Source organism: Scomber japonicus, chromosome 21 (genome assembly GCF_027409825.1).
Source record: "Scomber japonicus isolate fScoJap1 chromosome 21, fScoJap1.pri, whole genome shotgun sequence".
In the NCBI taxonomy this organism is placed as follows: Eukaryota; Metazoa; Chordata; class Actinopteri; order Scombriformes; family Scombridae; genus Scomber; species Scomber japonicus.
In genome coordinates, this window is record NC_070598.1 from 18,411,802 (window position 1) to 18,425,584 (window position 13,783).

At 39.4% G+C, this 13,783-nt stretch overlaps 1 protein-coding gene across 1 annotated transcript in view; it reads right to left on the reverse strand.

Annotated features, from left to right (window-relative positions):
* Positions 1–2,279: 2,279 nt before the first annotated feature.
* ntng1a (netrin g1a) overlaps positions 2,280–13,783 on the reverse strand; it is a 99,498-nt gene continuing 87,994 nt past the window's right edge. Inside the window, exons 5-7 of the mRNA XM_053342390.1 lie at positions 12,793–12,960; positions 9,211–9,345; positions 2,280–2,536 (exon numbers count right to left, since the gene is read on the reverse strand). Coding sequence (XP_053198365.1) covers positions 2,280–2,536; positions 9,211–9,345; positions 12,793–12,960 — 560 coding nt within the window. The remainder of the gene's footprint in view (positions 2,537–9,210; positions 9,346–12,792; positions 12,961–13,783) is intronic.

The window sequence follows — 13,783 nt, forward strand, 5'->3', positions numbered from 1 at the left end:
TGAGTCAAACTTTTGAAAAAACAAAAGGAGGGTGTGTTTAGCCAGAGCTACAGCTTGAATATTTCAGGTTATGGATGAACTGTCGAGTGTCTGACAACACCCACTATATAAACTTTGAACACGGGCTCTCCGGGAGACATCGATACTTGTAAATATTTAATTCAGTGCCTCCGACAATGCATGCCACTGAAACAAATCTTTACCAGATTGAATTCGAGATAAATAGTGCGGAAATATCACCAAAGCTGATACACAGATTCTTATGCCATCGTTTTGTCAGGGTGGCCTTGTTGGCCTCCTGTTCCACAGATTGCATATTAGTTTATCCAACGTGTCAGCACTTCCTAAACACTACCCGAAGTGTCTGAGCACATTATACGTGCAGTTGTAAATAAGATAAGGACACAGTGTGTAAAGGCACTGTGTAAAGTACCTGGAGTGTTTTTTTATAGAAGCCCTAAACTAAGATTTCTAATGGTTTTTAGAGAGTCCACTATAATAGAGAGACACTTGTGAGATGCTCCAAATAGGATTGTAGTGCAGTGAATTGCTAAAATCAATAAAGAATACATAAGTAGTCCTGCAGAAAGTTGAATGTATCAGAATTAGTATTTATAGTCAACAAAAAAGCTTCATAATATATTTGTAAACCATTAAAAACTGCATTTTTTATAATGGTTTTCTGTATAACCTATTATTACAATTGGAAACACTTTACAGAAGCAGTTGAAAGATTGAATTGATTAGATTCACACAGTATAACTAGACAACATGTTTTAATGTGCCTGTGATCAACAAATCAGCAACACAGTTTAAGTTTGAAACTTTTATTCACTTAAATTCTCAAGTGTTAAAGCAAAACATTTATAATGTCCTTTGGTGGGATTTTATTACACTTTATTAATACTGTATATGTAAACTGATATTCTTTGATGCCAGCACGTTGCCAATACAAAGGAAAATCAGCTGCACAACTAAAAGTATTATTAACAACTAAAATATGTGAATGAAAGAAATGGAAATAAGAAAAGAAAACCATAAACAATCGCTTTTGCATTTGGATGTCATAAATAGATAAAGGTTGCCTTTTTTCAATCACAGTTCGGCAAAGATACAAAAGGACTACATGTCTCTTTTTTTTTGTTTGCTCTGTTGAGAAAAGAACTTGCAAATACACTGATGGATTTCTATGCACGTCTCATCTGCTCGGGTGAAAACTATCCTCTGACCATGATCGTAGAGAGCGTGGTGGCTCAAAAATAGAAAAGAATCAGACAGCTTTTAATTGGAGTATCTTTTTGGAGAAGAGGTAAAGAGAGGAAGGGAGGGAGGGATGGGGCGGGCTTCTTACACATGTGCATCACTAACATCGGACAAAAAAATCTTTCAACCGACAAGGGTTACAGAGTAACGTTCACAAAAGCACAGGTCAGTGGCAGCATGGCGGGGGGATCGGAGGGAAGGGGGAGGATGAACAGGAGGGAGGATGAGATAGAGCTCGAAGGAGAGACAGAAAGCTAGAGAGGAATCGACATGGGCCAAGGGTTTTTGTGTCACAAAGTGGCAGTCCGGACAGATTTCCTTCTATCCACAATGCACTGACAGCAAAGAATGCTTCCTGTGTTTCTCTCCTCTTTTTGTTTGTCATGGTTCTGAAGTATATGGTTATGTTTCAGAGGCCAGTCTTTGCCATTCAGCGGGGACACTTTCTTTGAGATTTCTTCTGCGTCAGTCCAGCCAACATTAACTCACAGAAGCATCCCGGGGGGGTGGGGGGGTGGGGTCGGCGGGCCACTGTCGGCTCGTGCGAGAGCTGATTGGTTGCAGCTGTTGTTGCCGTGGCAATAAGAGAGGAAGTGAACGAGTCTGTCATCTTCAGTTCTCCCTTCTCAAACTGGAAGGAGCTCAAGTACCTGGTATGGCTTACAGGGGGGGACGGGGTCTCATTGTTCTTTGCTCATTTTACTCTTATTAGGCAAACGCTCTGTTACTCTTTTTTTTTAAATAATATCTGGCATCTTTAGAAGTATATGTTTTTTTTATTTTTATATATTCTTTGAAATTAAATGAAAAGTTTTTGCACTCATTTGTCTGGCACATTCCCTTTATCGTCAGCGCGAGTGTCCATTGAGCCTGGCGGTGGAGAAGCTTGTACAGTACAGTCCAGAAAGCTCATGGTTGTTCTTGTTTTTAATGGTTGTTGATTATTTGAAAGGGGGATGGGGAGGTGGGGTGGTGGCGGAGGGGAGTGTATCTCTCCCACCAGGTCATGGGTCTCTTTAGAGCACAGCGGGCCAGCAGGAGGCTTCTCTCAGCAGCGCTGAGCCCAGCAGCAGCAGCAGCAGCAGCCCGGCAGAGGACGGAGGCGTCAGGGAGGACTGGCCTGAATCGGCGCCCCCGCACCCTCCCAGCTCCGACTCGCAGCGGGCCTTCTCGCACAGCAGGCCCGTGTAGGTTGAGGGACAGGTGCAGCGGACGTGGTTAACACACACCCCACCATTTTGGCAGCGCAGGAGTTCGTTGTCACACACCCGGGCTGTGATGGAGGCAATATGAAGACAAGGAGAGAGAGTGAGACTCAAACACTCAAGAGGGTTTTGGGTGACACTTTACTTGAATTGTGCTGTGATGCTTCAAAAACACATTATAATAGTGCTCATCATCAAACTCCAGAAAATGTAATACAATTTAATGATTGACTCAGTGCCCCATTTGGATTGGATGAAACTAAAATGATCAATGTGGGGAAAAGTGAATACAGTTATAAAAAATTCACAGTATCCTTCAAGTAAAGTGTTACCACGTTTTACTCCACATTAACATCATCAGAACTCTTCAGTGTTTCATCATACAACATACTACACTTACAGAAATATAATACATATTAATACCATGTATTTCATGATAGGGTCAGCAGCATATTTAAAATAGGCAAAGTCTGGTTAAGTCGGGTTAGTAATGTTAGTGTAAATTGTTAGTAATAGCACACTTGTTAAAGCCACTCTGTGTTGAATTTAACTTTGGCACCGTCAGTGGTGACATTCAAAAAATACACTTATTTTCATTTAGTTTCATTTTTATATGAAGAAAAATGTAATCCATCAGAATCATTTTGAAGATGGAGTGATAACAAAAAATATCTACACAAAGAGGTTTCAGAGCACTCTTATTATACCTAGTTTACTGCTTGAAGGTGCTGACAAGTGCTGGAAATGTTTAAACATCCCTTGAGAATTAAATACCACCTTATATATTATATATTCACATATTTATAGTGAGCAGAATTTCCTCATTATTTTATGAAAAATGTAAACTTTCACATCCTCCTATAATAATGTTGACATGCACACTATGGCACCTGAAATCCAAATGTTACAAAAGTGAAGATTCTGAAGTTTCCATACAAGCTAAAAATGAACACAACATTAAATGATTTTCTGTATCTATAAAATCTCTCTTTTTGGACACCTGGCAACTAGAGCAGTTTCATCTCATCTTTTGCATGTGAACAGAATCATTCTGTAATATGAACAAAATCCCTTTTAATCATCTTAATTTCTTTGATGACAAAGCTGATTGAACCCTCATCCCATCAGCTGTGTTACTGCACCAAAATCCTCACTTTCCTCAAAGCCTGTAAAGGCTTTCCCCCAAACAGCACCGACTTTAGACAAACTGAACGTCAAGTGAAAATTGGTGTATATTTAGAGCTGGGACACCGAGGCCACTCTATTCCCAGTGGAGGCAAGCTGTCAAGCAAGCTGGAGGCAAACAAAGCAGCGCCGCACAGACTAATAAACCAACAGAGACAAATAAACAGTGATAAACACAGGGGCCACTTCTGCCCATTTCAGTCCTTTATGGGAGTGGAAAACAATGTGGTGAGCAATCTATGAACTCTATGGGACATAAATATCACAATAACAAATATCAAGCCTCTCTCCTAATACTCAGGATTGGATGCATGCTGTCTCCCAGGAATAGCCAAATAGGGCTTTGATGGGAGGCTTGTTAAGAAACATTGACTCTGCGAATCCTATTTGTGCCACATCTGTTTTACTGGAGAAAGGGAGCTACTGTTTGGCTCAGTGAGTTTTGCTTCTGGCCGCAGCTCACCAATTACAATGCACAACTAGATCCAAAAAAGACATCTGAACTCTGTCTTCTTTTCCCCCCGTCAAGTGACATATCAATTTCGTGACCAAACCAACTCAAGAAACTGAACTAATGAGTCAATAAATAGAACTACAACGTCGAGTTTCTGTCTTCAGAAAGCCTTTATTCACCTGGATTTCTCCTTATGATGAGGCAACAGCTGGGAGGAAGAGCAATCAAGTGTATTAATTAAAGAATCATGTTTTTCCCTGAGAGGCCTTGATACCATCAGGACACAGGAGAGAGTCCTCTAATTAAACAATGACCTTTCATCTTGTCCATCCTATCCCCCTCCTCACTTTCAGAAAAAAATGTTTAAATGTCATTAAAAATTTGAAATAACGTGCAAGGGGAATTCAGCTCAAGGTCAACTATTTGCAGAAGTCTAGACTGTGAGGGACATTGGAAGCCCTTCTTGAGCATTGTTTGGGACAAAAACGACAGCAGTTTTTAGATAACTAGTGCAGCTCAAGGTAAGAGCCTGGAAATAATAATGGCATTGTTATTTAACTTGCAGCATATTTCATTTTCACCATGATCAGGATGACAGTTCCCTTTTGGAAGACAGCAAAGCAAATAGAAACATGGAAGATTTGAATTAAGTTGATGGCAAAAGCCTAAAATAACATCACGCTTATTTGTTGATGCAAGATGTGAATCAATGGTATATTGTTAAGTGATGCCAGAAGAAAGAAAGCTTGTATAAATATTTTTTCCAATTATCTCCGAAGTCATGTTGGTTGGATTGTGTAAATTTAGGATGCACAGTTTAGAAAATAACTCTCCAATTTGACTCCAATGTCCAACAAGTGCATTCATCCAGTTAATATGAATTCAGCTAACTTGGTTTAAGGATATTATGTAGGATAACATTAGCAATGTGGGATAACTGTCTGCTAATAGCTATTTTCAGCAGCATGGATGTTCTCTTCAGCTGCTTCACTTTCTTCCTGAAACTAGGCTACGACCAAAAGCAGCAACACATGAATGGAGTAAAAAATGTCTTCTTTTCTCTGAAGAATCCAAAAGAGAGACAATTTGAGCAGCAGCTGAGATTTTTAAAGGAATGGATCATATGAAAATGTTGAATTTTAATTAACCGATGGCTGCCATCTGGTTTCAAAGCGTAGCTACTGTAGCTGAATGTGAGCTGAGAGGGCAGGTACACACCTACCTACATGTATTTTAATTACTGCCTGATTTCAAAATGTTAAGGTGAACAAGTCTACAACAATTCTGTAGTCCAGTTGACTTTAGAGGGACAAACAGAGACACTGAAGTGTTAATAATCAGTTTTTATCAACAACATACAGTTGGGCCACTGAGATTGCAGGCAACAATAATATAGGGTATTAAATGGGATGAATTGACCCTCATACTACTTACTTGGTGTTCCTGGTAAGGTTTGGAAAACAACTGTGAGAGTGCTGCTATATTTTAATATCATACTTGTATTATTGTGGTAACCGGAGAGTCATCCACAAATAAAAACAAAAACAACAATAAATTCACAGTTCTACCGATAAATGAAAACTGTAGGAAGAATTATAGTGAGAGCTGTGCACCTTTATCTCCTTCTAGTCTCTCACATTAACCATTTCTCAGCATGCAAACAGATCCGGCACAGTCAGTAAATGACGAGATTTGTTGCGTTTGCTTTTGATATGAGTGATAATATTTAGAGAGGGGACCTATGAACTAGGTGTGCCTGTCTGAGATTGTGATGTGTTTGATGAGAGATTTCAGTTTTAATTGCATTCTTCAGTCTGCATGCAGATAGAGTCTTGCTCATGCACATAAATACTGCAGCACTGGGGAAGCTATGGAAGGTCGACAACTGGAAAGTTTTCAAACTATTTCAGTTGTGCAATAAATCAGTAGTATAAGCTCCTTGGGCAGGCGTGATTTCAGGTGTTATGTTGCATTTGCTGTGGTCAATATAAGAATTCTTTACCCTAAAATAGCTTTGTGTGTTTTGGGGCCCATTTGCTGTTAACATTATGTTCCTAATTCCTGAGGGAAACTCTTTCTTCCACCTACTAAAACATCAACACTAATACATAAAGAAACTCATAGCGGGGGCAGTTATACTAATGTCTCTGCTGTAGCCTCAATAGACCAGAATGCAGAGCAGTTGTGGGTTTCATAAAATTCAGTGAAAATCTTCACCAAATATAACACTACATCTTTGTTTTTCTCAGAAACCCCCATTCTTTGGGGTTTGCTCTAAGGGATTCTGGGAAATGTAGGAAAACATGCTAATTGAAATAACAGTAGATGAAGCAGAGCGGTAAAATGAACACAGTAGATTATAAATTAATTTAAAAAGAATGTACATTTAAATAAAAGTTATAATGTTTTGAAGCTTACTTCCTCTTGGATCTCACAGTAGGAAGACTAAAAGTTTGAGGACATGTAAATATTAGATATTTTTTAATCAATGCATCATAGCTAATCTGACAAATGAAACTACTGATCCATGCTGTGCTCTCTTTCACCGCATATGACTACCCATCTGTTTGACTTAAAAACAAGAATAACTTTCACTTTCTTATTTACATTTAATTACTGGTTGTTGTATAACTCAGCATTGTATTTCACTAAGTAATGCCTGGGGTCTGTATATCTATGCATCATAAGATGGCATGGGGTGTGAGCCATAACAGTCTATGCCTTCACAGTTACCTTTTGTGCAGAAACAGATGTGCAAAGCTGACAGTGTGCATTCACACTATACACGCTGAATATATTAATCAAAAACAGTCCATTTTAATGAACATCCATCTGTGTCAGGATCTACTAAAATAAACTGAATATTCCTTTTCCACCGAATTTAAATGATAATGCACCAGAAGCACTTTTTATTTGCATGTTGCAGTCTAACCAACACCAGATAGGTTTGTGATGGTATTTCTTTTCTGATGATGTGGTGTGAAGCTTGATGTTTAAATTTCAAATCATCCATCTGATTTATATTGTTATTTACTGGATCAACCTGTGTTGTTCAATGCATTTCAGAAGTTATTTCTGTTGTTTTCTAATTTACACTATTATGAACAGCTACACCTGCTTCATTTACCTCTTCATAAGCTCCATCACACATCATAAGGCAGCATTGCATTCTGGTATATTGAGAGAAGAAACTCCTGCAACTCATTTGCAATTTTAGCTCATTGGCAACATCAATGGACACTTGATCAACAATAAACTAATTGCAGTTTGGTAAATGATAATAGAAATATGTCAATGTGATATGACAACAGCTATTTCATTGAAACATGTCACTTAATCATATTTGTATTCTAAGCTGCCAAAGCCTGCACAATTATCTGAGCAGATATATATTTACTTTTATTTTCAATTACACCAAACAATAACACTGGCTCCTAAATTATACATTTTACAAATAGCTGTTTCATCTTATAAAGTCTGGTTATGTTTTAGTGCAGATTGTAGACCACTATTGAAATTATAATTGTCCTTACTGTCAATAATCATACAAAAGTTGTTGGAGGTATACATTTTTATTCTTCCAAGATAATACCATTATTATGTGCCAATGACAAAGTGATTCTTCCTCTTTACATTCTTCTTGCTATAGTTCAAGATAAAAGTGCTAATTTTTCCTCAACAGAAGCTCTCTCATTGTTATTCCTGCACATAATGAAAGGCTACCTCCCACATTTTTAATAATTCATCACAAAAAGAGATAAAGCCTTAATTGATCTTATGTTATGCAAGTTGGTGTTGTGCAGTTATTTGGGCTGTGTCTGACTTTCGTTTTCACATTGAGACACCCCTGATTGGCATTCATTCGACCACTTGCTGACATCCTTCATGATAATATTGCACTCTGCTTACACAGGTCATCACCTTACATGCACAGGAAGAAATAGAGGACTTGAAATGAATCCCTCAAAATCATGTCATCTCACAATATGGGGGCACTTTATTTAGGGTACCTTTGTTAGCCAAGATAGAGATTAATGTAGGGCTACAGAAAGTAGGCAAATAAATGTCACTGTCTTGTGAAAAAGCTTAAAAACAATGCTACAGCAGGTGAGACATGGGTGGTCAAATGCCAGTTAGAAGGAATTATCTCTATCAGTCATGTGAAGTATGTCTATCAGGAAGCTCCACATTTGCCAAACAACCTGTGCCCAAATTCCAAGTGTATTGGTCAAAATGCATATATTTAAAAAGGTTAAATGATATGTTAATAGGAATCATCATTTCATAAATGGGTATAAACTTGTTGATTGACATGTATAACCAGTGTTTACAATGGTGATTCTGTTACTTCAAAGTCCTGTCTGTAAATCAATAAAAGTCCTTTATCAAGAGCTGTTACTTTATTCCGTCTGCCTCCTGCAGGTTTGTCACTGAAGTTTGACTTGCTTGAAAGAAACAATGAAAAATTGGTGACATTTGAAAAAAAATGACTAAACATGGCATGCATCGCAAATTGGCCAGGGGGAAATATAAACAGCAGACAGTAATAAATGGGCTGAAGCTCAAAATGACCTGCATTCTCCTTTAAAAATGTTGGTGTTGGATGACATTGCCCTGTTGTGGACTGGCAAAGGGGGTGACGGGATACTCAAACAGATCACAGGCAGCCTGTCAAGCAGTCAATATTGACTCAGCTGTTGTGTTGTTGGTGTGTGACATGGCTGAATAACTTAGCTACTGAGCAGCATGCATCCTGACATGCTATTGCGTTCCCCCCCCTTCCAATTTGAGCCATAGAAGGCACCTGCATTGCTAACATAGCCACAGCAAGTGTGAAATGCAGGTTCAGTTAGTGAATCAAATGGCGTAGTATATTGGGTTAGCTCATGTTGTGGGTTAGATCTGTGTTTGTCAAGGCAGCTGGGCAGTCCTGCGCATGTGCAGCACATTCTTCCAGCCAAGCTCAGAAGTCACAGAGAGAGAAAAGAAATTGAGAAGAGAGACAGCAGAGAAAGAGAGAGAGAGAGAGAGAGACAGAGCTGAGGGGGTGGGAGGTGGAGAAGAGTTGGGAGCTGCGTGGGGAGGGTTTGTGGTTCTACTTACATTTGCAGCCATCGTCCCACAAATAGCCGGGTAGACACTCCTGACACTTAGGCCCTGTTGTGCCCTCCTTACATATACAAAATCCTGTGCCATTACAGCGATCACTGACTGAGCCAAAGGGATTACAATTACACTCTGGAAAAACAAGACACACACATACACACACAAGCTGGAGACAGGGTGGTGCTTTGACTTCCCGGCACACTTGTAGGATTTTCACAGCATGGACCACAGTCCTCGAGCTCAATTATAAACTCAACCGCATTATAACTTTTAAATGGGTAAAAATATGTGGGTTGATTTAAAGACTCATACAGAAATTAATGCTACCATTTCAACTGTAATGGAGAAGAATGAGAAAAGAATGAAGCTGACTCTAGATGCATGAACACTTTGTATTCATTACAGCATATTTGTAATTAATATCAAATTTACTTTACTGTTCTACAGATACACAATGTGCAATGAGCAAATATGCAAAGCATTATCATTAGCTTTAATTTAAGATGGACAAAGTTGGATAAAATGCACATGCGTTTCTATAATTTGATTCATACAGGTATAGATAGAAAATGATGGAAAGAGGAGATGGAAAGTGACAGTAATAAGCAGGATTCAGATGGATAATGGCATGAAACAGAGATAAAGAATGAATGTTAACATTTTAGAAGAATGAGTTTTGTACATTGAAATGGGCATTGTTGAAATATGTTCTTTAATTCTCTCTCATTTCCAAATGTATATAACTAGTAATATAAACTTATCATTTTTTAATTTATCTTTCAATCTTTTGGCCTCATTGCCAAATGCCTCTTCACCAGCAGACAATGTTCATTAGCCATGATTAAATGTTCCTATAAAAAACCTAGTCTGTTAAAAAAAAACCTGTCAAGTAGTGTCCTATGCTTAACTGACCTTCCAGCTTTCCACAGCGACTGGAGCACTCTGCAGTCAGAGTGACACTTATTTTGACAGTCCCTGACCATCACATTGCACCTTCTGTGGCCGTGCCTGCTGCCCGTGGCTGCACCCGAGTGACATCCAGGGGTCAGGCAAGAGGAGAGAGGTGACGGCAAGTGACAAACAAGGGGGGTCGGTAAAAGAGAAGCAGGGTGACGGTGAGCTTGGCACTAGGTAGCGCCTCACTGACTCTTAACGCCTTGTGACGGGTTTCAGCTGCTACTCCTGGGGCCATTTCATGTATATGACATATGCACTTGCGTGGCACCTCTGGCTGGCAGTGTGACTTCCCTGCGACATTTCTCTCAGAACTCTTGTTGCTTGTCAGACTCCCCCCTCAGGACTAGCAAATGCACCTGGCACTGAGCACTGTGAATTCACTCTCCACATGCTAGTTAAATAATCCAATAGGGAACCAAACTGTTGCCTTAGGAACTATGTGAAATGCAATTTTCACACATTCTTACACATAAGAAAAACAGATGATGCAGCGTATGGACGCCTGCATAAAGGTCATGGACAAAATAAAAGAAACACCAGATGAAAATGGCCTTTAACTTTGACATCACAACTTCAAAAGCAGCACTGTCTTCACAGGCAAGTGACACTAAATTGAATACCAATTAGCAGACTGTCAGCTTTAAACATTTCTCACAGTGACTCATTTTATGTGTCAGTTTTTAGAGAGGCATGGTAAAGCTAAGGATACTGCCCACTGGTCTGAAGGTGCATTATACTGAAACCCCAATACTACGAACAATGTCCCATTGGAGAGAAAGCCCATTAGTCCGTCAGCCTGTTAATCCAAACAGACGTCCATTGCTGTGAAAATACACACTCTGGAGTTGGAGTTCAGTGACTGCCGGCCTTATATTTCCCAGAATCCATTAAGATACTTCTCAATTTAACACATAATGTAAACTTATGACTCCTTAAGAAAAACTATTCATTGAAACCAATGTGTAACTTAAACAGCTCTTATGTGAACTAAGTTAAATAAACTAAAGTAAGTAATGTTACTGTCTGACATCTCCAAACACCAGTCAGCATGTCTGTGTAGTTTTTAAGTATAATGTGACGTATTGTTATGTTATTTTATTTTATTTAATTATTTCTTATGACTCATAAACAGATGTGAACACATTTAGTAAACATTAATATTAATTTTAGCTCCATGTAAACTGAATAAGCGTTTCTACTGAGTTCTACTGAGTTCTACTGAGTGAAACATGAGACCATTTTTAGCAGGAGACCTCAGTAATAAAAGAGTATTTTATCAGGTAATAAACATTATGAGTGTCTAATAACCAATAATGATGCACTTCTATTATATATGGTTAGTCGTTCTGATTCTTTTGCCCTTAACATTGTAATTTATTTTGGCATGCTTGTTTTATGTTTTATGTAGTGACAACAATGTGGTTATGGTCTGGTAAAGTTTAGGCACAAAAATCACTTGGTAAAGGTAAGCTAGAGATCATGGTTTGGGTTAAAATTATCATTTGCATGTCAAAATACACCAAGATATTAAGGGGGAAAAACTCTAAGGAGAGTGTGTATTTTCAGGGCAACTGGCCTTCATGGCAGTGGGTTTTTTTGGTTTTGGGGATAACGGGTCATTGGACTGTGGACTTGCTAAATAATAAAACTACATCTGTTTAGCTCACAAATGATGCTGCTAACATTTTGTGACAATATGCTTTTCACTTCCTCCAAACCGCTCTCACCTCTTTAGCTAAGGCAGGCTAGCTTAGCTCAATAACAGCTACACTAGGTTTTTGGATATATTAAACCAAAAATATATCATGTTAATTCATGAGCTTTAGAGGTAAGAGGTTACCTTTGGACAAAGCTAGGCTAGTCTTTGTGCTAAGCTAAGCTAACAGGCTGCTGGTTGTAGCTTCATACGTATTGTACTGATATGAGAAGGTGAATATGCATATTTCCCAAAATGTCAAAATATTTGTTGAACATGGTGAAGTTTTGTGTAAAATAATGACAAAAGTTTATGAAAACTGCATTGGTAAAATAGAGCAATCAAAGCTTACATGGAAAAATGAAGTAGCCTACACACCACAATTGGCTGTTTTGACTGTGAAACATTAGCCTGTTTGTGATATTTTAGGTGTTTCTATTATTTTGTGCACAGTGTTCATTGTTTAATATCTATTGGCAACTGTCATTTACACATACAGCTTTAAATCAATATCTGGCTCAGTTTATGCCTCTTAAAAACAAGCTGACAGCTAGACATCAAATGTAACATACTGCATTAGCCAAATATCAGTCTACAGAAATCCATACCATACCTGAAAGAATGACTGAAACGTCAACATCAAGTTACGGTGTATCTGACTAAAGCTAAATGACTAGCATCCTCCATGACACTCATTCTGACAGGGAGGTTAATGAGTGACACCATTGTGCAGAAGCAGAAGAAGCAAAAGAGGAAGATGTAGAGACCACAGAAAGACATGGAGACAAGGAGGGGGGTACGGATGATGAGACCGTGGGGAATGAAAGATGACACTTTCTCTGGTGAGAAGTCAAACACATGAAGTGAGGCGAGGAGATAGTTTGTGTGAAAGCAGGGTGGCAATGACGGGGGGGAAGGGGACTAACCTATGCACACATTTTCATCGTCCAGTTCTGCAGAGGCATTGCGGTAGTATCCCAGCTTGCACAGCTGGCAGTGCTGGCCCCTAGTGTTGTGCTTACAGCTCACGCAAATGACGGTGTTTAGCAGTTCGATGTAGCTGCATCGGTTGGAGTGGCCGAAGCATTCGCAGTCTTGTAAAGAGGAAGAACGTGTGAAGGTGAGAGAAGAGAGAAAGAGAGAAAAATATAGAGAAAGAAAGAGAAAGAGAGAGACGCAGCAGGGAGTGTTGGAATTGCTCCTGTTGCTGCGAGCGCTTCGGCGGTGGGGTTAGCAAGAGTTTGACAGAGGCGCCATGGCATGCGAGGTTAAGAATGGAGAGACTGCGTTATGGAGGAGGAGAAAGAGATGTTTGGGGAAGTGATGAGAGGGAGGGTAGTTCATGATTAGTCTGGCATGGGCACAGCCAGAGTTAGAAAAAAGACATCACATAAAAAAAGCACGGCATTAGTAGGACTCGGAGAGGTCACATCACTTCAAGCACACCACAACACGAGGCGAGGGAGGCTCTGTTATGATTGCACAGAGACACGGTCACATTGGAAACACCACACAGCGTTAGGCAGGTCAAACCATGAATGGGATGGATCTTTCAACCCAGGGAATGGCGTGGCGGACTTTTGAAATTGTTGTCTAATTGATCTCTTGAATGTCATGGCTGATTTGATCTGAGGTAACGGGATAAGTGGATGAGATGAAGCTTTTAATGGCACAACCCTCTATAATGAAATGCATGAGAATTTCCAGTATTTCTGAAGTAGCTGGGTAGGTAGGTTTGTAGAATTACAGAATTACAACCTAACATTGAGATTATGCAAAATCTCATTCTGCAGTCTATGATACTCACTGGCAGCCCTGCGCTAAGAAGTGCAGCCTCAGCTCAGCTCTCTCCGAATGAAGATCAGTCTGCCATGCTGAGTGACCACTGACACCATGTGTCACAGTGCAGACAGATGT